This window comes from Raphanus sativus, chromosome 2, assembly GCF_000801105.2.
Source record: "Raphanus sativus cultivar WK10039 chromosome 2, ASM80110v3, whole genome shotgun sequence".
NCBI classification, from domain to species: domain Eukaryota; kingdom Viridiplantae; phylum Streptophyta; class Magnoliopsida; order Brassicales; family Brassicaceae; genus Raphanus; species Raphanus sativus.
Genome location: NC_079512.1, coordinates 34,163,796 through 34,190,050, shown reverse-complemented (window position 1 = coordinate 34,190,050; position 26,255 = coordinate 34,163,796). Strand labels below are relative to the sequence as shown.

General features: G+C 33.8%; 4 protein-coding genes across 4 annotated transcripts; 2 read left to right on the top strand and 2 right to left on the bottom strand.

Moving 5' to 3' along the window:
- Positions 1 to 3,524: 3,524 nt before the first annotated feature.
- Positions 3,525 to 5,285, bottom strand: LOC108840732 (1-aminocyclopropane-1-carboxylate synthase 7). The gene is made up of 3 exons (XM_018613559.2): positions 5,004 to 5,285; positions 4,607 to 4,902; positions 3,525 to 4,439 (listed from the first exon to the last, which is right to left on the bottom strand). Exons 1-3 carry the CDS (start codon positions 5,190 to 5,192, stop codon positions 3,581 to 3,583), a joined length of 1,344 nt encoding a protein of 447 aa, XP_018469061.1. The 5' UTR covers positions 5,193 to 5,285; the 3' UTR covers positions 3,525 to 3,580.
- Positions 5,286 to 19,606: 14,321 nt separating this feature from the next.
- Positions 19,607 to 21,573, top strand: LOC108820520 (mitochondrial carrier protein CoAc2). Its single transcript, XM_018593482.2, has 6 exons — positions 19,607 to 19,936; positions 20,113 to 20,198; positions 20,282 to 20,489; positions 20,559 to 20,691; positions 20,777 to 21,090; positions 21,170 to 21,573. Exons 1-6 carry the CDS (start codon positions 19,799 to 19,801, stop codon positions 21,293 to 21,295), a joined length of 1,005 nt encoding a protein of 334 aa, XP_018448984.1. The 5' UTR covers positions 19,607 to 19,798; the 3' UTR covers positions 21,296 to 21,573.
- Positions 21,459 to 23,070, bottom strand: LOC108820687 (protein EFFECTOR OF TRANSCRIPTION). The gene is made up of 3 exons (XM_018593689.2): positions 22,996 to 23,070; positions 22,758 to 22,868; positions 21,459 to 22,598 (listed from the first exon to the last, which is right to left on the bottom strand). The coding sequence occupies exons 1-3, from the start codon at positions 23,053 to 23,055 to the stop codon at positions 21,597 to 21,599; spliced, it is 1,173 nt and encodes a 390-aa protein (XP_018449191.1). The 5' UTR covers positions 23,056 to 23,070; the 3' UTR covers positions 21,459 to 21,596.
- An 874-nt stretch (positions 23,071 to 23,944) lies between these two features.
- Positions 23,945 to 25,891, top strand: LOC108820499 (F-box/FBD/LRR-repeat protein At3g52680-like). The gene is made up of 4 exons (XM_018593449.2): positions 23,945 to 24,016; positions 24,129 to 25,011; positions 25,270 to 25,407; positions 25,500 to 25,891. Exons 1-4 carry the CDS (start codon positions 24,006 to 24,008, stop codon positions 25,785 to 25,787), a joined length of 1,320 nt encoding a protein of 439 aa, XP_018448951.1. The 5' UTR covers positions 23,945 to 24,005; the 3' UTR covers positions 25,788 to 25,891.
- The last annotated feature ends 364 nt before the right edge of the window (positions 25,892 to 26,255 follow it).

Sequence of the window (26,255 nt, the reverse complement as noted above, 5' to 3'; positions counted from 1 at the left end):
TCATCTGTTAGATCAACAAAGAGGCTTCCTTTACTCAGATCATGTTCAACTGTAGTCGTACAACCAGTCTTTGGAGAGGAAGTAGACTCTAGGGTAGCAGGTACTGCATTTAACAGAGGAGGAAAATCTTCCGGTGGAGGAGGAACATCTGGGGGGACCTCCCGAGGAACATCTGGTGTTGAGGTTGAAGCCAGTACCGGTGGTTCCGGGATTTTTACTCCTACTTGCTTGTAAACCATTTTCTGTTTGCCTACAATAGGGAGAAGACTATTGATAGGTGCCTTTCCTTTGCGCTTTGCTGTCTCCTTAAAAATATGGTTTGATCTTGGACAATCCGCAGTGACGTGCCTCACAGAGTTACAGATCGTACATGTCGGAGGGGCAGCCTTGCATTTCGTGATTGTGTGACCATACTTATTGCAGTAGGAACACAGAGATGGGAGCCAGGGACTTGAGACCCCAATTCTCCGTGTATCACCATTTTCAAAGCGAGCATTCACAAACTTTGGAATAGGCTTGCGAGGGTCAATAACTGTGTAGACCCGAGCGACTTCGATGTTAGTAAGGTTCTCTGTAGAAGGATGCAAGCATACCGGGTGCCCAGCAAGTCCTGCAATCTCCTTAAGAGCGTCTTTGTTAAAGAATTGCAGTGGGACACCAGTGAATTCCAACCAAACAGGAACCATGTCGAGCTCCGGTTTACTTTGCTGGATTCCGGGAGACCATTTTGCAACGAACATTGTCTGGCCATCTATTTGCCATAAGCTCTGAGAGAGGATCCTGCGCCGAGCATTAGGACATGGCACACGAAACAGGACTGCGTTGCCTTCCATTTTGTTAACCGTTATGTCGCGCTTCTGTCGGCTCCATATACCGTTGACAATAGCATGAATGGCGCCCCGAGCTGGAGGCTCTTCATAGAACTGGCCCAAAATGAAGTATTCCCAAGCTTTTTTATTCTTCTCAACAACAGAGTTCGGGATGGTAACGCAGGCTTCACCTGAGTCAAGCGTGTAAGGAGTCTGCGTTGGCTTGAGGTTCACAGAAGATTCCTTGACAAACCCTTTCCAGATCTCAGCCGAGTTTCGCAATCCAGCTGGGGGTGGAGAAGGAGGTCTAGTATCCGTCGAAGCAGCATTGAGCTGGTCCTGATTTCCAGTATCCGTTGGAGCAGCATGAGGCTGGTCCTGATTTGCAAGAACAGGCGGAGCAGTGTCAAGCCGGTCTTGATTTCCAGGTACAGTTGGAGGTACTGTAGCTAGGGTTTCTGAATTGGGGCTTTCTGTCTGCTTGGCCAGAGATTCAGTAGAGGGGTTCTGGGCAGGCGAAGAAAGAGGTGTCTGAGCGGCGGAGCCGGCCAGAGGAGATTTCGATTTAACGGCTGAAGAAGCATCAGGCGTCGAGGATTTTGTTGCACGGTTGGAAGTTGTGGCTGTTCCAGTGGGGAGACGAGCCGAAGGTTTATTTTTAGGGGGTTTCGTTTTTGCCATTGAGGCGGGTGGGGGCCGCCGCCGAGATCGGCGACGGTGGAGGAGAAAATCAAGGGTTCGCGTCTTGAGAGAAAAGACCGTACACAGGAGAGAGAAAACCCGGTATATGTCCAGTAGGGCGGGATGAGAGACTTTTTCCGGGTAGTTGAGCGAGTAGTAGGGCGGGATGAGCCAGGACAGTCTTTACTTGGAGTTTTGGAAGGAAGAGGAGAGTTGAAAGGCGATTTTGAAGATTGGGGGCTAGGCTTTTTTGAGGGAGGGGCAGGAGGAGGAGGTGGAGGGGGGGGAGAGTAAAGAAGACAGTTTCGGATGATATGACCTAACTCATGGCAATGAGAACAAGTTGGAGGAACCCATGGGTAATGAACCTGAACCTCAACAACCTCACCACTTTGTCTCTGAAACTCCACAACATCAGGAAGGGGCTGAGTAAGATCCACTTCAACCTTGACATGCGAAACTGTTAAACTGACCAAATTTTTTGTAAAATCATCAGTCTCTTTAGGTTCACCAATCAGGCCAGCAACTAAGCTTAAACCTTTATTGTATCGCAGGTCAAGAGGGACTCCTGTCAGATGTGCCCAGATACGGATGGCCTTAAGTGGAGGAGTTGACATAGAGTGTTCGGAGGTCCACTGGGCAGTGTGAAACATTGAGTCACCAATGTACCAGATGCACTTCTCAAGGATCTTCTGGCGAAGGTACTCACTTGTGATCCTTACGAGTGTTGATCTGTTCAGTGGGTTATTGTGAATCTCTAGCTTTTTTCCTTTTCCCCACATATAGTTTAGCACACTCTGAATCTGATGAAAAGGTGGCGGTTTGCCATTGTAGTAGCACACTATGAAATCTTTGTGTATCTCAGCACCTTTCTCAAAAACATGATCAGGGATCAAGATTCGAGGACGCCCAGTTTCAGAGAGAGAAGTGGGGGCAGGAGCTAGACGGGTGAGGAGCTTGCTCTCAGAAACGCGAAGCTTTTCAGCTAGTGAAGGTACAGGGTTTGCAGGAGGAGAGGAGGCTAGAGGAGGAGGAATTTGAGGTGGTTCAGGCGAGGTGGATGAGGGGAGGGTGGGAGCAGAGTTGGTTTGATGGGTAGCAGGAGATGATGCTCTGTTAGTGAGGAGAGGAGAGGAATGATTGGGGAGAATAACTGAATAGTTAGGGTTAGGGTTTGGGGGAAGAGTAGTGTTTAAGGAAGGGATACAGGGAGGAGAAGATGGAGAACTATCTGAGGTACAAGATTGGGTTTTTGAGGGAGAAAGAGTAGAGTTAATTTGGTTTCCAAAAGAGATGACAGGAGCCAATTTAGTGTTCAGGAAAGTAACAGATCCATTTTCATGGTTAGTTTGTAACGGGAGGGGTAAGCTTTCCAAATCCTCTTGAGGCATCATAGTGACGTCCAAGATCTGAGAAGAAGTAGTAGAAGGAATTTCCAGGATCCCTTTTGAAGAGGGGACCAAGGCAGTTTTAGGTTTAGACTTAGTTGAGGGAGAAGTGGCAGAAAGGGGAGGGAATGTAAGGGGAGATAGGGAGGAGGGCGGGTCAGGGGGGTCGGGCGGAGGGTGGAGGGGCGGAGGGAGTTCACCAGCGGTGGACGTCGACGGGAATGGACCGGAGGCAGAGCTTGGAACTCTCCATGGATTCTGCATTGGGAACCGAGTCAGGGAGAGTTTGACTTTTTTAGAAATAAAAGTTATCCTTTTGAAAAACCAAAATTTTCACCAAACAGTTTAATGCTTTTAATCAGTTGAGCAAAACATGTTTACGTTATATAATATACATTTAGAGCTGAAAATAGAGATATTTTGTAATATTTGATGTGACAAAGAAAGGGAATGGAATTCCATCTTTGCATACAACAGCAAACAATACAAATCAACCTTAATGAACATGAAATTAACTTGCTTCGTTCAAAGCAAGAAAACAAACAATGATATATCTTGAAAAGAGAAACAAATCGAAACCCACTTTCATCAATGGGTTTCAACTAATTATCTTCTCTTTCCCAAAAATAAATCACCCCCCCCCAAGTTTTAACCACCAAAAAAATATATTCAGATTTAATTTACTTTTTGATTTTTAACAGTTCAAAATCCACTTCGTCGGTCCATGAACTCATGTATTCTCTTCAACGCAATATCCAAAGTCTTCTCACTCATATTAGCAAAACAAACCCTAAACCATCCATACTCCGAGCAATGGCACGAAGATCCCGGCGATATATTAAGCTTCAGTTCCTTCAAGATCACATCCCAAAGCTCGAGCTCGCCTTCTTTCGTTTCCTTGTCAAGCAAGAAACCCAAATTCATCCAACAGAACAATCCTGCGTTACCCTTCAAACACTCGATCCCTGCCTTCTTAAGCCCTTCAACGATTGTCTCGTACCGTCTCCTAAGCCTTTCACGGTTTATTCTTATGTACTTCTCCGTAAACTCCTCATCGGACAACATAGAAGCCAACATGTGTTGTGTCTGAGACGAGACAAGCGTGAAACTCGACATCCTTCTCGCTGTCCGTACAACGTTATCGTTGTACGAGTAAATGGTCCCAACTCGGAAACCGGGAAGACCTAGATCTTTGGAGAGGCTGTATACGATGTGAACACGTTCCTTAACTGACACGTCATCGATGTTCTCTACGATCTCGGCTACGCTGGTGAATTCTGACGCGTGGAAGACCGAACCGGAGTAGATCTCGTCTGAGATCAAGTGAATGTTCTTGCGAACGCAGAAGTCGAGGAGATCTTCTAGAACCTTCTTTTGGACCGTCGCGCCTAATGGGTTTGATGGGTTGGTTATGAGGACTCCTCGGACTCTAATGTTCTCGTCACGAGCCGTTTGGTAAGCCTGCTCGAGCGCCTCTGGGGTTATTTGGAAATGGTTTGAGCTGTCGCAATGAATCGGTACAATTCTAACTCCGGTTCTCCATCGCAAATCTCTATCGAATCTGTATTCAAATAAAAAGACGTTCCGGTAAATACAAGATATAGTAGATAATATTTTATTTTAAGTTTGTGTCAGTTAGTTGCAGCTATTTTTTTAATATAATAGAAAATCTCTATACGACGAGTGACTTATTATTTTAATAGTATTGATATATGAAGTGTGACGTACCCTGGATAATATGGCGTAGGGACGAGAAGGGCGTCGTTGGGATCAGCGAGGATAAACGTTAAGAGTTCATTAGCGGCGGTGGCTCCAGCGGTGAGGACGATACGGTCAGGATCGAAACTAGCTTTGCCTCCACGAATCTGTTGCATGAAGCTAGCCATGGCTTGTCTGAAAGATTTGAGACCGTGGTAGTCTTGAAACAGTGCGTTTTCTCTAAACCCAGGTGCTCCTTTTGATCCCCACATGGAACCTTCTGGATTCTTTTTCTCTAAGTAACTTTCTAGAAGATCGAACGAGACCTGTACAAGAGATAATCAAGAAGGAGACCATTAATACATTATCCCGATATGTAGTTATTTTTTTGTAAAGAAAAGTTGATAAAAGTATATAATTTAATTACCTGATTCTCGGCAAGACCCATTTGAATGACACCGGAAGGATTATGTGATTCGTCGTAAGGATTTTCATCGTAAGCTTTCCAGCCGGCGAAGTAAGGTGAATCTTCACCATGTGTGTCTGAAACCGCCACTCGAGAAAGCTCGACAACGTTGTTGTTTGATGATCTCTCCATCATTAGCGGAAGACCCATTTTTCTTAGAGCTTTGAACCTGACACGAGACACGTGACGGCTCTGACCACAATCGGAGAGGGAGAGAGATAGCAAGCTAGAGAGAAAGAAAGAGAGAAGTATGTTGGAGTTAAACATTTGTGTGAACGAGGGACAAGTATATATAGCAGACGTGACGCAGAGGAAAGTCTTTGACAAATTTGATTTTCCTCATTTTTATAGTTTATTTACAGAGAAGAAGTTTGTGTAAAGAACAAGGAAGAATCGATTGGGGAAAAATAAGCTGTCATTGACTTGCAATTGGATGAATAGATAAGAGTGTTGGCTATTTTTTATTTTGTTTTTATTCTGAAAGTTCGTGGTGGTTCATCTATAAGATATGCCTCTTCTATAAAACGTTAATTATCAAAAATTTAAACCTTAATGTTGTTTATAATCTAGTCTGGTAAAATTAGTATAGTTTCATATCTTTCATAATAAGTGTTAATTTAAACTTATGCACACAAATTAATAAATAATTTAATTTTACATATTTTCTCTCTAATTTATTATCGATACATCTATTTATATTTTAACCAATAGAAAAATAAATTAGATAATAAAATTAATAAATATTGCATTGAAATGCTAAAACGATATTTATTTTTGAACGAAAATTTTATAAGAACACTTAATATAAAACTGAAGGAGGAATACCTAGTAATTTATTGGGGATTTGTATATTAAACTCCATAGATGAAATAAATGGGGAAACAACTAAATTAAATGTTCTGATTCGATGTTGTAAGCAAAATCAAATATCACCTTTTGCCAAGTATAGATTTCGGACAACTGTTAGCTTGTGTCTTCTTCCTCCTCTTGTCAATACATGTTTTTTTTTCATTTTCATAATATATATCATCATATATATTTTGTTTATTCTACCAAAACGTTATGTGATCTATAACCCAAATACGGTGGTTGAAATTCCGATTATGTGAGATGAGTGGGTGGGTGGCTATCAATATACACTTCGGATCTGATTGGTAATGATGTAGTCTTCAAGATTTTGCTCTATGATTTTATTGCTTTAAATTTTGTTGCTGTGACTGGAATTAAAATTTTGGAAAGCACATAAGATTAACTGTGAAAATTTGGCTTTCCAAATAAATTAAGATACATACGTAATTATTAAAATTGGCTGTGAACTTATTTAAATAAATAAAGTATGATTGATGTAGATTTAGGGTTGTAGATATAATTTTGTTGTGGACAGCCACTACAGATGCTATTTTGATCAAACATTGTATTATAAAGTACCGGTCGTTTGCTGGTTACCTTGAAAATCCTGAGTGAGTGTAACATTACAGTATTTTTACAAAATAGAATTTGGATGGATCTTATAGATCTTCCTTAATTTGTTAATATACAGATATTTGAATTTACTGCATTAAAAACTATTTGAAAATCGAATTAGAACTTTTTTCAAGTATTATTATTTTTTTAACAAACACTAGATCTTCACCCGCACAACCGTGCGGATGATTATCTTATTTACACATGTAATTATTTTTTACATAATTAATTTTATTATTTATCATATTACTAATTGCTTAATATAACATTTTAAATCAAAACAATTTTATAGTTCACCTGCAATAATTTAATTTATTTGTTTTAAATTTTTAGTGATAGCATATTTTAAATCATGTGATACAAAATTCTAAAATGAAAAATCTTATTGGTTAAAGATAATTTTTATTGAAAAGTATTATATTAAATTGATATCACTGTTTAATAAAAAAATTGTACATGAGTTTAGTTATAATTACAAAATTAATTAAATATTTTAAAAGTTTGTTTAGTTCAAATAACATATAAATTTAATTTTTAAATAAACACAACATTAACTAAATATTTTAAAAACATTAAGTGGAAAATAAAATATACATTTATTTTAAATATTACTTAAATATTTTAAAGATTTATTTTAGTGAAAAAATGAATATGTATTAATATTGTAAATAAAAAGATGAAAAGATTTTATTCAGATATAATTTCAGAGTAAATATAGGAATATCTATTTGATTTGTTTGTTTTAGAATAATTAAATTAGTTTAAATATTTATACATAAATTAATTGAAACAATTTTTTAAGAGGTGGTCCAAAATAAAAAAATCATATGTGAAAGAAGTCATGATTTCTGTTTTAATATATAAGATATTAGATCGTATGGTTTTTGAAGGTTCATATTGTAAGTTTTGAATAGATAAATTATAAAAATTATTTAAAAAATACAAAACTATATGAGAAAATTTTATATAAAATAAACTAAAATGATCACTTTAGTTTTTGTTCACTAGTTTCTAGTCGCTCTCTCTCTTTCTCAAAGTTAATTTATCTTTCCCTACCATTAAAGATTATTTATTTATATAATTTTTAAATAGATTATTTAAAACTAATGTATATTGAATTATCTAATCAATAATAGCAATTAGATCTCTCTAGATAATATTCTAATAAGACCTTGTGGCGGGTGGAATTCAAACATATTGGTTGGAGAGTGATGCATGTAGCTAGATTTTGTTTGTTAAAGCATAATCATGTAACTAGTTTTGTTGATGTACAGTACATTAAACCCCTTAAAACTATCACAATTTCTTGAATATTCATGAATATAATGATTTTATCTTGACAAAGGAAAGCAATGAACTTGTGTAGTCTTTCTAATAAGTTAATAACAGACCTTAGTAAGGAAAAACTAAAGTTTACAATAATGGATTAATGCATAGATTTAACATAATCCTGGGCCGCATATGTAGTCGGATAAACGTACATATTTAAAATTTTCACTAAGTGGTCAAAGTATGTTCCCTAATGGGTGATAATAATGCTCTCAATTAATGGCGGTACGGACGGATAATCAACATATTTGATTAACTAACTCAGTTTTTGATTCTCGTACTTAAGAACCTAGCAACACATGCAACAAGTATAAATACACAATATAAATTTACACATGAGTCATGCCTCTGGTAATTGGTATTTACTTGCTTAAACTCCGGTATTATATAGAATTAGAACTCCGGAATCTAAGCATTTCGATGACTCTACTAGGTTACTTATATATTAATATAAATATATATCGTGATTTAATAAATATTTTTTTTTATGATGATTCAGGTTCCAGGTCTATTGAAAAACCCAGACTAATTTTCTTGAAGAGTGCTACTCACGTGCAGACTTACGCACCGGATTTTTGAAATGGATCAAAAGGTAATAGTTCATATCCGTGTGAGTGTCCAAAAATAATTGTGATTTTGTTTTGTACAGCATATGAACCAAATCTAAAACATGTTTGTGTTTCAGTTTCGTCTCTTTACCACTCTACCACAATGTCCCAGTCTAAATACTTCGTAAACAGAAGATATGATAAAATTGTTGAAGCTAAAATAAGAAGATAAATATACTAGTAAGGCCGTGAAATTTGTGTTTTAATTTAATGTTGTGTTTTTGCTAGAAAATAATATAATGATGTATCATATATATATGTGAATCAAAAAGATCAAGAATGATATTTGGGAGATCTAAGAGTGGTTAAAAGTCGAACAACGTGACACAGGTACATACCATCATAACATAAGATTATTATGATTCCATTTCATGACCAATATATGTTCATCAAGAATATAAGTTCTTGGAGGATCTCACTTGACCCACATATCACAATTAAAGAGCTAGAATATGAGAATGCTAAATACTCAAAGAATTAAGTGACTAAAAAAAACTTACATTGGTATTATTTTTTGGACGAAAATTAGTCAAAGATTAAAATTAGCACGAGTTTTTCAAATTCATATACGTATTAATATTTGGAGTGTTGTTAGTTTCATTTTAATTATGTTGGTTGGTTACAATTTATTTATAGAGCTGGTTGCTAATTAGTACTTCCTCCATTCCTAAATGATACATTTTTGTGTTTTACGCATATTAAAAAATATATTAAAATTTGATTAATATATTATTTTATGTATTTAATTATTTTCATCAATTTAAATCAATAATATTTGATTAAGTACGATCATTTTAAAGCTTAGAATTTACCTTTATTCTAATAAATTATATAGAAAATGTAAAACATATTTTTTTGAAACACAGTTCTATTTTTAAACATATTTAGTTTTAAGAACAGAGTGAGTAGATGTTTATTTTTTTTTCTAATAAAAACTTGCTCTTGTTATTAACTCACTATTTCTACAACACAATTAAGTATAGATTTGTCAAAAGTTTTAGTCATGTACTATCAAAAACTGATCACTATCTACAAGGATCGTTATCATATTTGTATTATTGAGTTCTCAAGATTATTAATTCAAAACTATTTTATATAGATTATTCACATCGAAAACATGATATTATTAATTAAGGTCTCAAACTGCATAAAATGCACATCAAAAATAATATTAAAAACTAATTAAATTTATCAAAATTCATAAACATATAAAGCAAAATAGTGTATTCCATAGAAAATTTTAAAATAAATGATTAATTCAAAGTAAATTTTGATCTCAATATTAATTAGTTGTAATATTTTAATGTAAAATGTTAATTATGTAGTGAAACAAAGATAAATAATTAAAGAAATTGTATGGTCGCAATTTTGCCTACACCACGAGATTGAGATTTTGTGTGAAGATTTTGTGTTTGTTAGTTTGTTTCTTTGGACCAAGAACAGGTGACTAGAGGGCATTAACCGGCATAGCAATTGAATGACTTAAGTCCTTAACATTAATTAATGGGAATTAATTAAGGTGATCACGGAAACAAGTAATTAAGTAAACTTACAAAGCACCTATTATACGAACATATACACAGTTATATACACGTGCTCTTACATATATTTGCACTTACGTTATACTAATTGGCAAATTGGCAAATGTAATTTGCATGTGATCGAACCCACCAGCTTAAGATTCGGAAATCAAACCGTGGATTGAATCTCAATACATGACCAACTCAAAACAAAATGGTAATGCGCCGATTTATATGTTCTTACAAACATTAAGTTATAATAACAAAATAGACGTAGGTAGTCTTGTGGCGATCTTTTGTGCCTTTCAAATTAAGAAGGATGCCTTTGAAAGTGTTCTTTCCGGATCTTGCTTGAGAGAGACGTCGGCTCCAACGGAGAGAAGTATGAAGTTAGTTAGGAATTCTTCATAATTACATTTAACCAGAAAAGGGAAAGTTATAATATTAACCTAGGTTTTTTTTAATACAGTAAGAATACATATGAGATCTAGTATGAATAATTGCATTGTAAGATTGAATCTTCTTTTTCATAAGTTCTCCTCAAATGTTAAAATAGAACTATTGTTTTACTGACGTGATTAGTTCTACTTCTAGCACATGTCTAATGTAATATTGTTTTACTGACGTGATTAGAAGTAGAACTAATCACTCGAAAAAATCAAATGCCGTTTGATTGAACCTTTTTGAATGAATATGAAATTTTATTAAATCAAATACTTTTTACATCAAGTGCTTCTATGCTAATCCTATTTGAAGAGTAAAGAATCAAAAATATAATTAGAGAGAACTGGACTCATCTTATTCACTACTACTTCACGGTCTTGTTGCCAGCCAAGTTCGTAAACCACTCTCCAATGACTTACGCCGGTTTGCTGCAGAGATAGTAATCTGTTATCGCCGGAAATTAATTACATATGGCTGATTTCTTCTAGTTTAATGTCATAGATTCGCTTAAAACCATGCTGGATTATGTCTAACACAAAAGTGACAGCCAATGGATTGTTTAAGTATTGTGTGTAATTTCTAGGAGCATAGAATCAAATTTAGTCACCAATTGTTTGATTGATTCCCATAAGTGCACAATAAATTGTAATCAATTACTAATTCTAACATGAAATCTTCGAGCAGAAGTTCATAATATCTTACGGACCAATCATTGAAGTATGGACTAATTTAAATACTAATAACTTGATTAATTTAGTAGAAAATAAAAATAAACAAAGATGCAAGTTGTAATAGAGAACGTGAAAGACAAGTGGAGTTTGGCGACTGTTTGTGCGGCTAATAAGGAGAGCATCTTCATGTAAATATACGAGACATGCATCAAAGGATAGCGCGATCTAATCTATGTAATTAATTAAGTACGTATATCATCAACTTATCTTTTTTTGGGTCAAAATCATCTACTTCTCTAGTTATGACCTTCTGTTAGTGTAATCCCTTTCTCGTTAATATGTACAGTTCACTAAAGTCATTACATCTGTAACATGTTCAAATTCTCTGGATATGATGTCCTCAAACAGACAGATATGTAGTAGGCATTTTAACATTTTTCCAATATTTTTTTGTAGTCGTAGTTACTGAAGTCTCATCTTATGAATATAAGCCATGATTAAATTAAAGTTCATCCACCACAATTAAAATCATGGTTGATCATTTGTATAATTTTTAAACGTAAAAAAATATAAAATTTTCAAATGTCTTTGTTATCATTAAAGATGTGTCCTATGGGATTTAACTCATCTAAGCATACACTTAATATATGTGTACCAGTTGTTGCTGCTTTATATATACATAGACACTATTTTGTGTTTGAAGCTATCTTATTTAAATTATTCGAAATTAATCTATTAAGTTAAACTTTAGTACAATTTAATTAGTTATAAACATTGCGAGCGTACAATAAAATATTAAATGGTTATATATAGTTTACATCAGTTTTGGTACATTATTTAAAATATAATTACTCTAAATCAAAATTAATGAAAAAAATTATGTAGCTATTGTATATATATATTATCATGTCATGACGTGTTTCAAATGGCTGTCATCATTCTGTAAAAAGAATCAATTTATTATCATAACTCTTAACTAAATTCTGGTGGATTTTTTTTTTTGAACACCAATCCTGGTGGAATAGAAATGAAAATTATGCAGTATATGCTAAATCTCATGGAAAAACCACCACCAAAAGATGAAGGATTAAGATTTCGAGAAATCTAAAACTTGTAGTGATGCAAGTTTTTACATTTCGAATCCTAGTCATTGGAGAATTAACATTTCGGGCATCGTCAGGAATAAAAAACCGACATGTAGCAACACGTAACTAGTCTGGACTGTTTTTTTGGGACCAAAATATCTTTGTATAATTAAAAAGAAAACTTGTAGTGATGTTTTCTTGCTAAACTGAGCTGGGGAATTATGTTAAAACTAAGATGTCTGCTGACAAGCACTCATCTAGGTAAATAATGAATCAACTTCACATGGTTGGAGAGCAATCTGCAGTCGAAATGATTTCCAAACATGTAATAAAATGGCCAGGATATATATGTTAAATATTGTCCATTGCTAGGTTTTTGTAGGGATTGTCCACAGTGGCAGAGCCAGCAATATCACTTCTTATAGGGGTTTCTATTGATATAATTAGGAGTCCATATAATTATGTTATTACTAAGTGGGTCAAAGTGGACCTGAGATACGAGGGTCAACTAGAAAAAAATTTAACATTATTTTCAACAAATAACTAAAGTACCAAGTGAAATTTCTTTTTTTTTTGTAGTCATAGGGGTCAACTGACCCCCACTCTACAGAATAGCTCTGTTAGTGGATGTCCACTACGTTCAATTGCATCCACAACAATCATATATAACCAGTAAATTAAATTAAATGAGTTTAAGACAAAAGTATGCGAAATTTTGAACATGTGATAATTGTAGAATAAGAGCTAAATTGAAAAGGATGTTATGAAAAGGAGGATGATCCTAATACCTAATGATTTGCTGTCATGAAGTATAATTTAATAAACGATTTTGTGTAAAGTCGTATCTTCCGCAGTATCAGATGGCCAGTGAGAAGACTCCACGAGGACATATGTTTCATTCTTCTTGTCACTTGTCAGAACTTGATTAACTTTTAACATCTTCAGTTGGTAACTCGTATCTTCTGATTCCACCATAGCTTATAATCCCGTTATATATTTTATCATTAAAACACCTCTAAGTCAGGGATCCAGGTCCGTGAGTACAAAGCTCATATTTATATTCGGCGTTTGTGAAATAGCCAAATGTTTGCATTGAAATGTATTGTTAAAGATTGTTTAGAATATAAATAATACATGCACATTTTTTAGTCTTAAAAAAAACTTATTAATAACAGTCCTTTTTTTGGTAGTCCGTGAAAATAGGATATGAAAATAATGGCCGCTCCGGTATACCGAAGAAACGTCGGCCTAGGTTACTTGGAAACAAACAACAGCCACAAAACAGATCTAAGAAACAAGCAAAACCGGTCTATGTTACATTTTCAGTTAACCATATCAGGACAACCTGAACCACCTTCGAAAATACTGACCAATGAGGAAGAGTAAAGCCATTGTAATATCTGTTATTTCCCTCCTTCCAAATTTCATGCAAAGAGACTTCCCATCCTATGTTGAATTCATTAAGGAGTCTCACTTCAAGTTATCGTTTTCTAAATACATGCATTTATAAATAACTATGTGATGGATTACCATAAGTAAATAATTTAGTCTTGTGCAGATTTACTCAAATTCAAATCGACTAAATGTCTAAAAGTCTTTTTAACCAGATGAGCCAATCATTCTTAAATCATTAGTCTAATTATTACTCCTGTTATTTTGGAGCTTTGATATATCAATCAGTCTAATTTTCAGGCCATCAGGATCATATATTCATGCATTTTCTAAAAGATTTTTAATTTGAAGTAAATTGAATAATTTATTGTCTCTTTTAGTTTATTTTGTATTAATTATTTTGACAGGTCGAAATTTTGTAATTCATTTTTGTTTGGAACAATGTGGAAGATATCGTCCGAATATAAACTAATGATATCACGTCATAAGAAATACATAAAATGTAAACGAGTTGCTAAATAAATCAAGTTGTTTTATAGTGGTAACGTATTATATTTTAAAATTTCCCAATTAGTTGATTTCAGAAAGATAAAACAATAGTATAATATTAAGAAACGCGTTGTGACATGCAAGAATATTCCAAACGTGTTTGTACGAACACGTTGTTGTACTATACAACACAAGTTCTCTACTGCCAGTGTTCTACAACAAACACAATCATTTACCCTTTTCCTTCTTTATTTCATAATTCAATCAACAAATTCAAATTGATATTTCTGTAATGTTTAATATTCTTATAATTAAAAAATATTTCATGTAAAATTAAATAGGACTTCATTCTATTACAATGCAAGATAACTAGGGATAGTTTGCCCCCCCAAAAAGATAATCAGGGATAGAATACTTTTGTTATCTTGCATTTATAGTTAGAATAAATTTTTATTAAAAATAAGAATTTGGAACCAACTTATTTTTGAAAATTGAAACTCATCATGTGAGTATACACGATCGTGTCTAGTGAAAAAACTCAAGACTCTTCAGATGAAACAAAGCATATATACATTTACTAACGAAGTTATATTTCTCAGCATATAATAGGAAAATGTGCCTTTTATAATTTTATTTATTAAATGGTAAAGCAGGAACAAAAATTACTCATGTAGCAAGTACTTGAACTTATTAGATTTCTTTTTCCTTTTTCTTTTTAATACTTGCCTTTTCTTTGTTGAAAATTTTAGCCACATTATTGTAACTTCGTAATTTATTTTTATTTCATGAACAGTTAATGAAAAATTCAACAATCCCTTTAAGTAAATACAAAAATTCATGAATTTAAATATGTTTATCCGGCCAAATTTATGTGCATTCACACGCTGATCACGCCATAAGGATAAGGTCCAGTTCATATTTATATGGCCATGACAACGAGATAAGATTCTTGATATTAGTTCATTACTTCCTTACCTTTTCCCGTTAATTAATATAGGTAGTTAGAGTTTAATCTTCCGAAACTATGGATTTAAGTGCTAACCCTTTTGTGTAATTGGAAAATATACAGCTCTCCTGGTGTTCTGATAAATAATCAATCAAACAGATAAAAATAGCGGGAAGAATACACTATTCAAAAGATTAATGGATAGTATTGCAATTTATTGGTATGCATTTTATATCTTACCAATTTAATTTTGGTGTCGCTATATCTTATAATTGTTATTTATATCATGATAATTTAGCCCCAAAAACTTCTGTTCTTTTGTGTCACTAATTATAGATTCAATATATTTTCATAGTATTTTATAAAATAGTGATTCACAAACTTTTTTTAAAAATATGTAATAGATTAATGTACGTAATTTAAATTGGTATATATATGTTACGTACTCTCTCCGTTTATAAATAAATGTCAATTTGACATTTTTCACACATATTAAAAAATTAACAGAAATATATGTAAATTGTTATTAATTACATTTCTCTGATCAATAGCAGTTTACAATTAATTTTCAGCTGAAAATAAATATAATTTGTATTAAAGTTTTAAAATGACATGTGTAACAAGAAAAAATGTTAAAATGATACTCCCTCTGTTTTTTAAAGATCCATGTTCTAGAAAAAAATTTGTTTTAAAAAGATACATTTTTTACCTTTTCAATGTATTATTTAATAAAAATCTGTTAACTTCAAGAAAATTAATTGTGTTTATTGGATTTTTATTGGTTAAAATTATGGAAAATTGTTATTCACAAAAATCAATGCATTTTTAATATGATTTCTTAATATATGTGAAAAGTCTAGAATATGTATCTTTAAAAAACAGAGGGAGTACTTATTATGAAACAGACGAAATAGTGTATATGTCATATATATATCATTTCACTGAAAAATATCATGAACAAAATTTAAACATGCTTTGTACAATGTGTTTGCAACCGGATCTTCTTTACCGAATTGCAAACTACTTTTTACATCTACATTATACTGGCTGAAAGCGCATTTGTAGGAAAATTCTTCCACTTTGACAAGTCTATTGACAATAACTGGATTGTGATTGAAAGCGATGCATATGACGTTCAAGTTACGTTGAAAGACTATATGTTTAATTTTATACTGGTAAAGAAAACTATAATGGTATAGTGATTAAGTGCTATAAACACAATTAACGACTAGATTTTCGTAGTCCAGACTGAGATAAATTTCCTTAATTAATTAGATGATTCTTAATTATTGGGTTTCCAACATAAATTTGATGATTCTCACTTGCATGATTAGCCCAAGCTGTGGAGCAATTGACTACGATTATTATACTCACACCGTCTTGGAACTTGCGAAAGAATGCATTTGTATATATGGGGACATCATTAATTTTTCAGCGGAAATGGGTGCATTTTTAGAAGGGAAAATTACCAAAAAAGAACAAAAAAATAAGGGTGTTGTCCCCTTGGTATAAATTATTTTTTGTCTAAATTTTCTCCTTTTTATCCTTTGTATTTCTGAAAATTAATGAAATAAATACTTTTGTGAAACAAAAAAAATATTAAAAATAAAAAAAATTAATAAAACACCTATATACACATGCTGGTATTTTTTTTTTTCAAAAAGTTCATAAAAAAATTTGAAAATACGTTCTACTAAAGGTAGAAAGTGCCTTCTACGGAAAATGGTATAGTAGAAAGCGATTTCTAAAATAAATACGTTCATCTACTATTTTTAGAACGTACATTCTACTATTTACTAATTTTTTAAAAATGTGGAATGCGCATTCTACTAATCCTAAAACTATCTACTTTTCGTCTGAAAGCATCTTCTAATTTTATTAAGTATTCTAAATTTCGCGGAATGTGTTTTCTAAAGTTTACTCTTCCGTCTATTAAAAGTAGAAAACGTGTTCTGGATTTTTTCAATGTTCTAAACTTTTAGAAGGCGCCTTCTACGGATAAGATTACCTGATTTTTGCGAAAATTAATGAAAGTTTCAGTTAAGAAAATATTCTAAAAATCTCCTAAAAATATTCTAACTTCCTAAAACGTGTTATTTTCGATTTTACTTGTCAAAGTTTTTTAAAAAATGATTCTCCCCCTTGTCTTCTTCATTAATCTAAGGTTTTTCCATAGTTTTTCTTTTGATTTTTTTTTTCACAAACTCTTGTTCTCTATGATACATATCTATACAACATGTGGTGTTTTGAAATTAGGTACAATTTTTTTGTAAAGTTTTTTTCTTTTTTAATAAAGTTTACAAATTTTATTTTTATTAAAATTTCTATTAAAAACATTTTTAAAAATTTTATTTTTATTAAAAAGTTTGATAAAATTAAAAAGGTTACAAACATTTTAAAATTTATATAAAATAAAACTTTGTAAAATGTTTTTTATAAAGTTAGTTTAAAGTTTTTATCAAAAATATTTTGTAAAGTTTTATTTTTATTTTTATAAATTTTAAATTTTTTATTTAATTAAAGTTTTATTAACGTTTTAAACATTTTATAAAAATAAAACTTTGTAAGCAATTTTTTCAAAATGTTGGCTATGTTAAAAAGAATTTTGTTGGCTATGTTAAAAAGAATGTTTCTACTCATTTCTTTTGCTTTTTAGAAATCTTTTTATATAGTTTTTTCATTATAAATGTATATAAACCTTTTAGTTTTGTTTTAATTTGATTTTAAATTACTTAAGAAAAGGTTAATTTTGGGATTATGAAAAAATTTATACCATTAGGACAACTATGAGATGGATTTATACCAAGGGGACAACACCCTTGTTTTTTTGTTCTCTATTGGCAATTTTCCCTTTTTTAAATATGAGTGGCTGTATAATAATTGTGACATTAGTTGTAAATATGATCAAGAACACAAAGTGCCTCGAGAATTAAAAACACACATGGAGTATGCAAGTTGTATATAAGTTTGTATAATATCGCATACTGAACTAACTAGCTAGTACCGTTTTTAGGATCTTCAATCATTGTTGAATAATGCGTGAATGAGCTTCAAGATATGTACGTATGTATCATGAAGTTTCACTTTTGCAAATGTAGAAATGAATTATGAACCAACATAGCTAATAGCTTCCAGTTGACACAGATTCTCATGCACAAAATATAATAGAAAAACAAAAACTTAAATAAACAAATGTAAGAAGAGATAATACGACAGTCTGTCCGATTCATATATGCTCACTAATACACACATATAAATGTATAATCTACTCATTTAGATGACCATTGAAAAATGGTTAATTATGTTGATATTAACCTCTTCACGAATGGTGTTTTCAAAAAAAAAAACCTTCACAAATGATAAGAATAACCAAATAAATGTGCACTCTGATAGTATAAATAGTCAAATAATCGGTTAAAGGTTTTTCAACCATGATTTTAAGTTGTGGCATTTACATTCATAGCTAACGTTAGTTTTTATGTGAATTCCAGTGATATGATAACGAAAGATATATTGTTTACTAAAGACCTACGATATACTATTACTGTCCAGTTTCAATCAAGAGAGCAACTCCAATTTCCCAATTAGGTCTAAACGTCTGTTATATACACATGCGAATAAAGCAAATGTGATACTCACTCTGTTTGCGAAACATGTCATTTTGACATTTTTACACGGATTAAAAAAATGACATAAATATATGTAAATTGTTATTAACTACACATTTCTAATCAATAGTATTTAAAATAAATAAAATTATTTATAAAATCAATACAATTTGTAATTAATTTTAACTAAAATTAAATATAATTTCATTTGAATCGTAAAATGACAATTTTATATAACAAAATAAAAAATTAGAATAACACTTATCTTAACCAGAAGAGTAGATTAAAATTGTTGCTACGCGTGCAAGTGTGCAACTTATTAATGTTCAAGTTGCTTTTGCGGATTTATTGACATTTGACTGATAACTTGGGATCTTTACAGTAACCTAATATGATACTTTAACAAACATGTGTCTTGGAGCATTTCTTTAAACACAAGGTTCCAGGTTATAGGTTTTACGTATCTTCTTCATATACACTGGACTCAAAAGTCAAAACAATAATAATTAAAACAGATCACCGGTTTTCAAAACCCATCTAGTTAGGGGACTACGTTCACGAGGTATCTCTCTCTCCTACTCAGTGAAATATACAGTATGTCTTCTATACATAGGTCAAAGAGATGCAAGGAGCATAAAATCCCAAAATTCATATGTGTTACAAAGATGAATTACTTTGAATAAGCTTGTCCATGCTTCTTGCTCAGTGAATGAATACATACAGTTGATTCTGAGTGGGTTTGATTATGGAATTATATGGACAAGACTTTCCCAGAGTAGCATCTACAATAACCCAAGTCCATATTGTCTATTTATAAGTGGGCCGTCAAATGGGCTAATTAGTCCAAACCCCGTTTCTCTCATTTTCGGACAACCCGACATCAACATACGTACAGTACTTCTAAAACATGTTCGACTCTTGAAGTCATTATTGAATATTGAAAAAAATGAGAAAAGTAGAAACGAATAATTAAAAAAATTAATTTCCACTAATTAAATTAACGGGGAATAATATTTGCATTAACTTGCCGGAGAAGGTGAGATTGAGGAATTCAGAAAGGACAGTTCTTCTTTCTTTCTTTCTTCTTCCTCTCAACTTCAACTGTTCAAAGATTCTTTTGGCGGAAGTAGAAGAAGAAGAAGACGACGAAGAAGATCCATTTAACCGCATCTTCTCTTTCTCTCCCTCCACCTCTTTCCGATGGCGGAGGGCGAAGAGAAGAACGAAATCCTTGATTCGATGCCCGTGTTCGCTAAGGAGCTTATCGCCGGCGGCGTCACCGGCGGTATAGCTAAAACCGCCGTAGCTCCACTCGAGCGGATCAAGATTCTTTTCCAGGTATTAATGAATCCACCAAACTTTTCTGTTAAAAGAGTTGAACTCGTCCCCTTGGCTCAGTTAGGTTTTACCTGAGTCACCAACTCGGATTGAATCGCTTTAGCTGTTTTCTTTTTAGTGTTTTGTACTCTCTCAATTGAGATTCATCAAATCGGTTGTAATTTGTGTTTCTCCAGACAAGAAGAGACGAGTTTAAACGCATAGGACTCGTGGGATCCATCAACAAGATTGGCAAAACCGAAGGTTTAATGGGTTTCTATCGGTAGGTTGCGTTCTGTCTTTAGCGATTTATTCAGAGATAAAGACACTTAACTTCGTTGTTCTCTTGGGGGTGGGTTTGGACAGTGGGAATGGTGCGAGTGTCGCTCGGATAGTTCCCTACGCAGCGCTTCATTACATGGCTTACGAGGAATACAGGAGATGGATCATCTTCGGTTTCCCTGACACCACTCGTGGACCGTTGCTTGATCTTGTTGCCGGATCTTTCGCTGGTGGCACTGCGGTTCTCTTCACTTATCCTCTCGACCTTGTCCGGACAAAGCTCGCTTATCAGGTAATCTCTGCTTTCATATCTTGTATATCACAATATAAGTTAAGGCTCATAGAGAATCCAGCAGTGCAGGTTGTTGGTTCAGCAAAATCACAAGCGAAAGGTGTTGCTATCCCCTTGGAGCAAATCGTGTACAGAGGAATCACCGATTGTTTCTCGAGAACATACAGAGAATCTGGATTCAAAGGCTTATATCGTGGTGTAGGTAACATGTCTTAAGACTCTCACTAACATCTTTAAGAGTGGATAAAGATTTGATTTATTTATTTTCTTGTGTGTGTGTGGTTTAGCTCCGTCTATGTATGGGATCTTCCCTTACGCTGGTTTGAAGTTCTACTTCTACGAGGAGATGAAACGACATGTCCCTGCTGAACATAAGAAAGACATTTCTCTCAAACTCGTATGTGGATCGGTCGCTGGATTGCTTGGTCAGACCTTAACGTACCCTCTCGATGTTGTCAGGAGACAAATGCAGGTTGAGAGACTATACGCAGCGGCTAAGGAAGAAACAGTAAGAAGAGGGACAATGCAGACCCTTGTCAAGATTGCTAGAGAAGAAGGTTGGAAGCAACTCTTCTCCGGGCTTAGCATCAATTACCTTAAGGTCTGTCTGATAATAGTTTCATCGATCCTGTCTTTGTTTCAGGACAATCTGATGATCTCTGTTGGTTCTTTCTCTGTAGGTTGTACCATCAGTGGCAATCGGATTCACTGTATATGATGTTATGAAGCTGCACTTGAGAGTCCCTTCACGAGAGGAAACAGAGGCAGAAGATAGAGCCACACGGAAACGAAACACTTTAAGCTGATTCTAAGATCATCCATTGATCTGATGATTCTTTGTGGTGTTTAATAACACACCACAGACTATTAGTTAAAAGTGTACATTCCAATTTTTTTTTCATAGAGGAAGAAGTTGAAGTTATGTTCCTCCTAATAAACAGTGTCAAAATTCAAATCGAAAACAATATGAATCATATATGTAAATATGTAATCTGTAACACAATGATATGAAGAACAAAGAAGCTGCTTCTTAATTAACTTGTACTACTTATTAGTTATTATGTAACTCTGATACACTTCTGTTAGGTGCTTACAATGGTTTCTTATTCAAGATGTGATTCTCATCCCCTTGTGCTCTAGGCATCTCTTCCGCCCTTTCACTGGAGGTTTCTCGCATACCGATCCATCGTACAGCTTTACACCGCAGACTACTTGAGTTACGGTTGCTGAAGTCTGAACATTTTCAGATGATTTGTTCTCTTTGTGCTGCCAACATCTTCTGCTTCCATTAGGAGCACTTCTTGTACAAGGCAGACCACTCTTCGTTGTAGCTTCACACAAAAGACCTTGACCTGGTTCCTCTTGGTTCGTTGAGCTTGTGCGTGTCTCGGGTTTGGACTTGTTATCCTCTTTGAGGATTTTATCGCGTTCTGTTGGGTTGAGCAGAAAGAAGAAGGCGTTGACTCGCATTCCCTTGTGATCCTCGCATCTTTTTCTCCTTGAAACAGGTTTGCTTCTGCAACGTATCATCTCAGGTAAAATCACTCCGCATATCTCCTCGGTCTCTTCTTCACACGGTAGTTTTTTAGCAGGAGGAGGAGGAAGACATGAGATTCTCTGCCCTTTATGCTCAGTGCAACCTTTTCTTCCTGTGACCGGGGCTGTTGAGCAAGTAGTACCATCTTCTTTTAAGACACCACAAACAGAAGCAAAATCAGACCCATCAACAACATCATCATCATGTCTCTCTAAAACCGGTTGAGGTCTGGACCGGCTGAGTCTAAGAATCGATGCAGCATGAACTTTATTATTAGTATTATTCTCCTCAGCTCCAACACAGCTGATCTCTCTCTCTTCTGCAAGACCATGCTTCTTGTCTTTTAATATGCTGCCAAGTTTCTTAGGCGAGTCTTGGTGGGGAACAGATTTGCCGTAAGACCTTAGCCGAGTTCTAATGCTTTGGGTTGGACCAAGAGAAGAAGCCTTAACGTCATGAATGCTGACAGCTACACCAAGACCCTGGATAGATTCTTTGACTCTGTATCTACTACTACCTACAAAGTCTTTGCCCACTCTCAAATCTTCCCTACTCTTGGCTCCTATCAGAATCTGTGTTCAGTAGTAAAGATTTCATTAACATTTTGAAGAAGAGAAAGATCTTAGCTTGATGAATACACAAGAGACTTAAGGCACCTAAGTTAACTGAAATCGATCCAGCAAGAACACAAAGTTGAAATGTGATGAAAGAAGAAGATAAAAAGGTGTGACCTTTGGAGCTAAATCACGAGAGATTAAAGAGTAGTCAGCTACAGTACTCCTCCGTAGCTCTGCAGTTTCTGAAATGGGTTTAGGCAGAAGACGCATGGATCGAGCAAAACCCTGGAAGAAGAAACACAAATTGAAATTACCAAAAGAATCGCGCGGAGATCTAACAAAGAAAGAGACGGTGGAGGAAAGTTGGGATCTTTTAAATCAAAATGAGCAATTTGGAGAGGGAGGGGAGTACCTGCCATTTGGAGAAGACACCGTCGGGGTTATTTCGAAGGTAATCGTCTCTCTTATACATGGGTGACCACCACGAAGAAAGGAAGCAGCGTCGCCGGTAGCGGTTACTGATCGGATTCAGATGGAGAAGTTTTTTTCTTTTTCTTTTTCAAATTTTGAAATTCTCGCGGCCAGTGTAGAAGAATAGTCGAAGAAAGAGTTATTGTATGCGATTTTCCCAAAAGAAAAAAAATAAAGCATTATTATTAATTAGTTGACTCTCATAATAAAGAGTAAATATTAATCTAGCAATATTATTAAAATTTTCAGAGATACATCTTCATTTGAAAAACTTCTGAGTATTTTATAAATCACTTTTTAGATAATACATATTTTGTAGGTTTTTTCTACTAAATTTTTTTTTTGTTAACATTTTTTCTACTAATTTATATAAATATTTAATTATCATTTTCTTAAGAGATTCCACAATTAGTTGAAACATTAATGAATCGTCGAACTATAACAATGAGATTCCACAATTAGTTGAAAGTTTGAATCAAATTTTCTTTTTGTAATTGACCACAGTTAGATTTTTTTGTGTAACATGATTACAATTAGGTATTTGGAAATTCTTTTATTGAAAAAGGTATTTGGAATTTTTAATTTGATTACGACATTTTTCAGAGATAATAAAGAAGAATTATTATAGAAAAATCCTATTAAATTTAATGCAAACAAAGAAAATTATAATGACAAATTACAATAAATTTAATGGTAATTAAGAAAATAACAATGATTTAACATAAATATTTTGGATGGTTTTCTGTTTCATTTAGGTGTGAATTTTGTCCATAACATGCTGTTTTTAATAATAATAAGAAGATGGAGGTCTAATTTACAAATAGATGTATTAGATGATCTAACTTTTTGTACCATATACTATTTATCTACGTTAAGTAAGTTGCCCTCATTCAATACCAAAAAAAAATCAGAGAAAGCTAGCTAGGGTTTCCTCTAGTCACAACAACGGCCATGCACCCAAAGTAAGTTCTTTCCGAGTCTCTACATGCGTTCTAGTTTTCCTTACACTCCAATCTCCGACCAAAGTCTTATGACGATATCATCTTATCGTCTTTATTAATGTTTCCATACCAGTTTTAGTCGTAGACTCTCCAACAAGAAACGAAGACGGGTTGATGATGAGAAACCAGATAAAATCAGTGACTTGCCCGATGCTTTGCTGCTTCTGATATTGTCCTTGATCCCGACAGTAGATGTCGTGAGGACTTGTATTTTGTCGAAGCGATGGACATCTCTTTGGGAACATGTGCCTAAACTCGATTATAGTTACAAGAATGATAAAAAATTATCGGATCAATTTGTTCATAGGTTCATGATATCACGTAATAAGCAGTGTCTTCTAGAGAGCGTGCAACTTAAAGTTGAATCAGATTCTGATGTTATGAATATCCCTGTTTGGATTAAGCGTGCGGTTGAACTTGGTTTGCGTGGGCTAGAACTCGATTTTTACTCGGAAAAAGAAAATATCATATTGCCTAGAAACATCTACGCTTGTAAAACACTCGAGGTCTTGACACTTAAGTACTGTGTTCACGTAGATATTCCTAACTCTCCTGTTTGTTTCAAGTCCCTCAAGATCCTAAACCTTCGACTTGTGCACTTCAAGGACAATGATTCAGCACGTAGGCTTTTCTCAAGTTGTCCTAATCTTGAAAAATTGGATATTATACGATATGTGGATAATGTGGTAAACTTCACTATTGAAGTACCATCTTTAAAGAGTTTAACTATACATGATTGTAGTGATGGAGGTGGTCGAAGAGAGTATGTGATAAATGCTCCTTCTTTGAACTTTTTGTCCATTAGAGGCATGAATGATTATGAGTTTTCTATTGAGAATATGCCGGAGCTACGAGAGGCAAAGATTATGGATGTTATTGATATAAATACGGAGAAAATTCTCCTACCTCTCGCTTCATCAGTCAAACGTCTCTCCTTGGCTTTATCACCTTTAGAGGTAAGTTAAAGTATCCTTTTGAGTTCACATGATTTCAGCTCTTTTGTAGTCCAATTTTTTCACTTTTGAAAATCGAATTTTGGAAGCCATAAAATGTTTGTAAAAAGTTCAAATAAACTGAAAAAAATCATACTGTGGACCAATGTGTATGTATATAACCTTCAAAAAAATTTGGAGGGCAATAAGACCGATGTTTCACTGTGCCCAGATCCAGTCACTTATACAGTTTAATATACTTTTCATTTGCTTGTACCGCAGACTAGGTATGCTGATGGTATTGTGTTTAGTAAGCTTGTATTTTTGGAGCTAAGTACTAGTAAAACCGAGTGGTGGAATTTACTCATGGTTTTGCTATTGAATTCTCCTCAACTACAAGTTCTCAAGCTCACGAGAGATGTAAGAAACTTCCTTATACTTTGCTTACTTTCTAGGTTAACTTTTGCACTGTGATGAGTCTAAAACAACTTGTGTTCTTGATGTGGCCACAGGAGTCCAGCAAAAGTAATACGGAGCACATGACTACCTCACAACTTTACAAACCGATTAATGTTCCACCTTGTTTGTTATCCTGCCTACAAAGATTCGAGTGGGAAAGGTACAATGGACTACATGAAGAAGAGAGACAAATTGCAATGTACATACTAACAAATGCGAAACATTTGAAGGAAGCAAAATTTTCGACGAAAAACAGTGATCTGGAAGAGAAATTTGAGATGCTAAAGGTGTTAGCTCGTGAGCCTAGGGCCTCACCTTCATGTCACTTTTTCTTTGAGTAAAAGTAAAAGAGGTTTCTTACTTTCAAGTATAATAAGATTTTGAATCCTTTCATAATTTAGTTCAAACTTTTGGGATTCACATTAGTTGTCGCTTTCAGATACCAGTGGATTTGTAAAACAAAGTGTTTCTTTTTTTACTAGACTTTACTTTTTATCTACACAAGTTAGGATGCAGCAAATGAAAATGGCAGTTAACATATATACATTGAAACGATCGAGTAAATAAAATATTGATGTTTAATGTAATATTTATATTTTTATATTGTATTCTTTTTTATATTGTATATTTATTTAAAAAAGTATTTGGAAATAATAAAAATGTAAAGCTATACATTTTCATATATATGTTTAATGTATTTTTTTATTTCTTATACTATATATTTATTTATTATTTATTTTTCTTATATTGTATATTTACTTAGTCTAATTATTTTTGATTTTATATCAAATTTTAATATTATGATAGAT

What these genes read in the sequence shown, in the direction of transcription:
- LOC108840732 (XM_018613559.2), bottom strand. Translation starts at nt 5,192, where the DNA reads ATGGGTCTTCCGCTAATGATGGAGAGATCATCAAACAACAACGTTGTC. An exon ending in TGGGTCTTGCCGAGAATCAG is followed by an intron (nt 4,903 to 5,003) that starts GTAATTAAATTA and finishes TCTCTTGTACAG; the next exon opens with GTCTCGTTCGATCTTCTAGA. An exon ending in CCTACGCCATATTATCCAGG is followed by an intron (nt 4,440 to 4,606) that starts GTACGTCACACT and finishes ATTTGAATACAG; the next exon opens with ATTCGATAGAGATTTGCGAT.
- LOC108820520 (XM_018593482.2), top strand. Translation starts at nt 19,799, where the DNA reads ATGGCGGAGGGCGAAGAGAAGAACGAAATCCTTGATTCGATGCCCGTG. An exon ending in GGTTTAATGGGTTTCTATCG is followed by an intron (nt 20,199 to 20,281) that starts GTAGGTTGCGTT and finishes GGGTTTGGACAG; the next exon opens with TGGGAATGGTGCGAGTGTCG. An exon ending in AGGCTTATATCGTGGTGTAG is followed by an intron (nt 20,692 to 20,776) that starts GTAACATGTCTT and finishes TGTGTGGTTTAG; the next exon opens with CTCCGTCTATGTATGGGATC.
- LOC108820687 (XM_018593689.2), bottom strand. Translation starts at nt 23,055, where the DNA reads ATGTATAAGAGAGACGATTACCTTCGAAATAACCCCGACGGTGTCTTC. An exon ending in GTGTCTTCTCCAAATGGCAG is followed by an intron (nt 22,869 to 22,995) that starts GTACTCCCCTCC and finishes TTCTTCTTCCAG; the next exon opens with GGTTTTGCTCGATCCATGCG. An exon ending in CTCGTGATTTAGCTCCAAAG is followed by an intron (nt 22,599 to 22,757) that starts GTCACACCTTTT and finishes TACTGAACACAG; the next exon opens with ATTCTGATAGGAGCCAAGAG.
- LOC108820499 (XM_018593449.2), top strand. An exon ending in TGGCTTTATCACCTTTAGAG is followed by an intron (nt 25,012 to 25,269) that starts GTAAGTTAAAGT and finishes CTTGTACCGCAG; the next exon opens with ACTAGGTATGCTGATGGTAT. An exon ending in TTCTCAAGCTCACGAGAGAT is followed by an intron (nt 25,408 to 25,499) that starts GTAAGAAACTTC and finishes ATGTGGCCACAG; the next exon opens with GAGTCCAGCAAAAGTAATAC.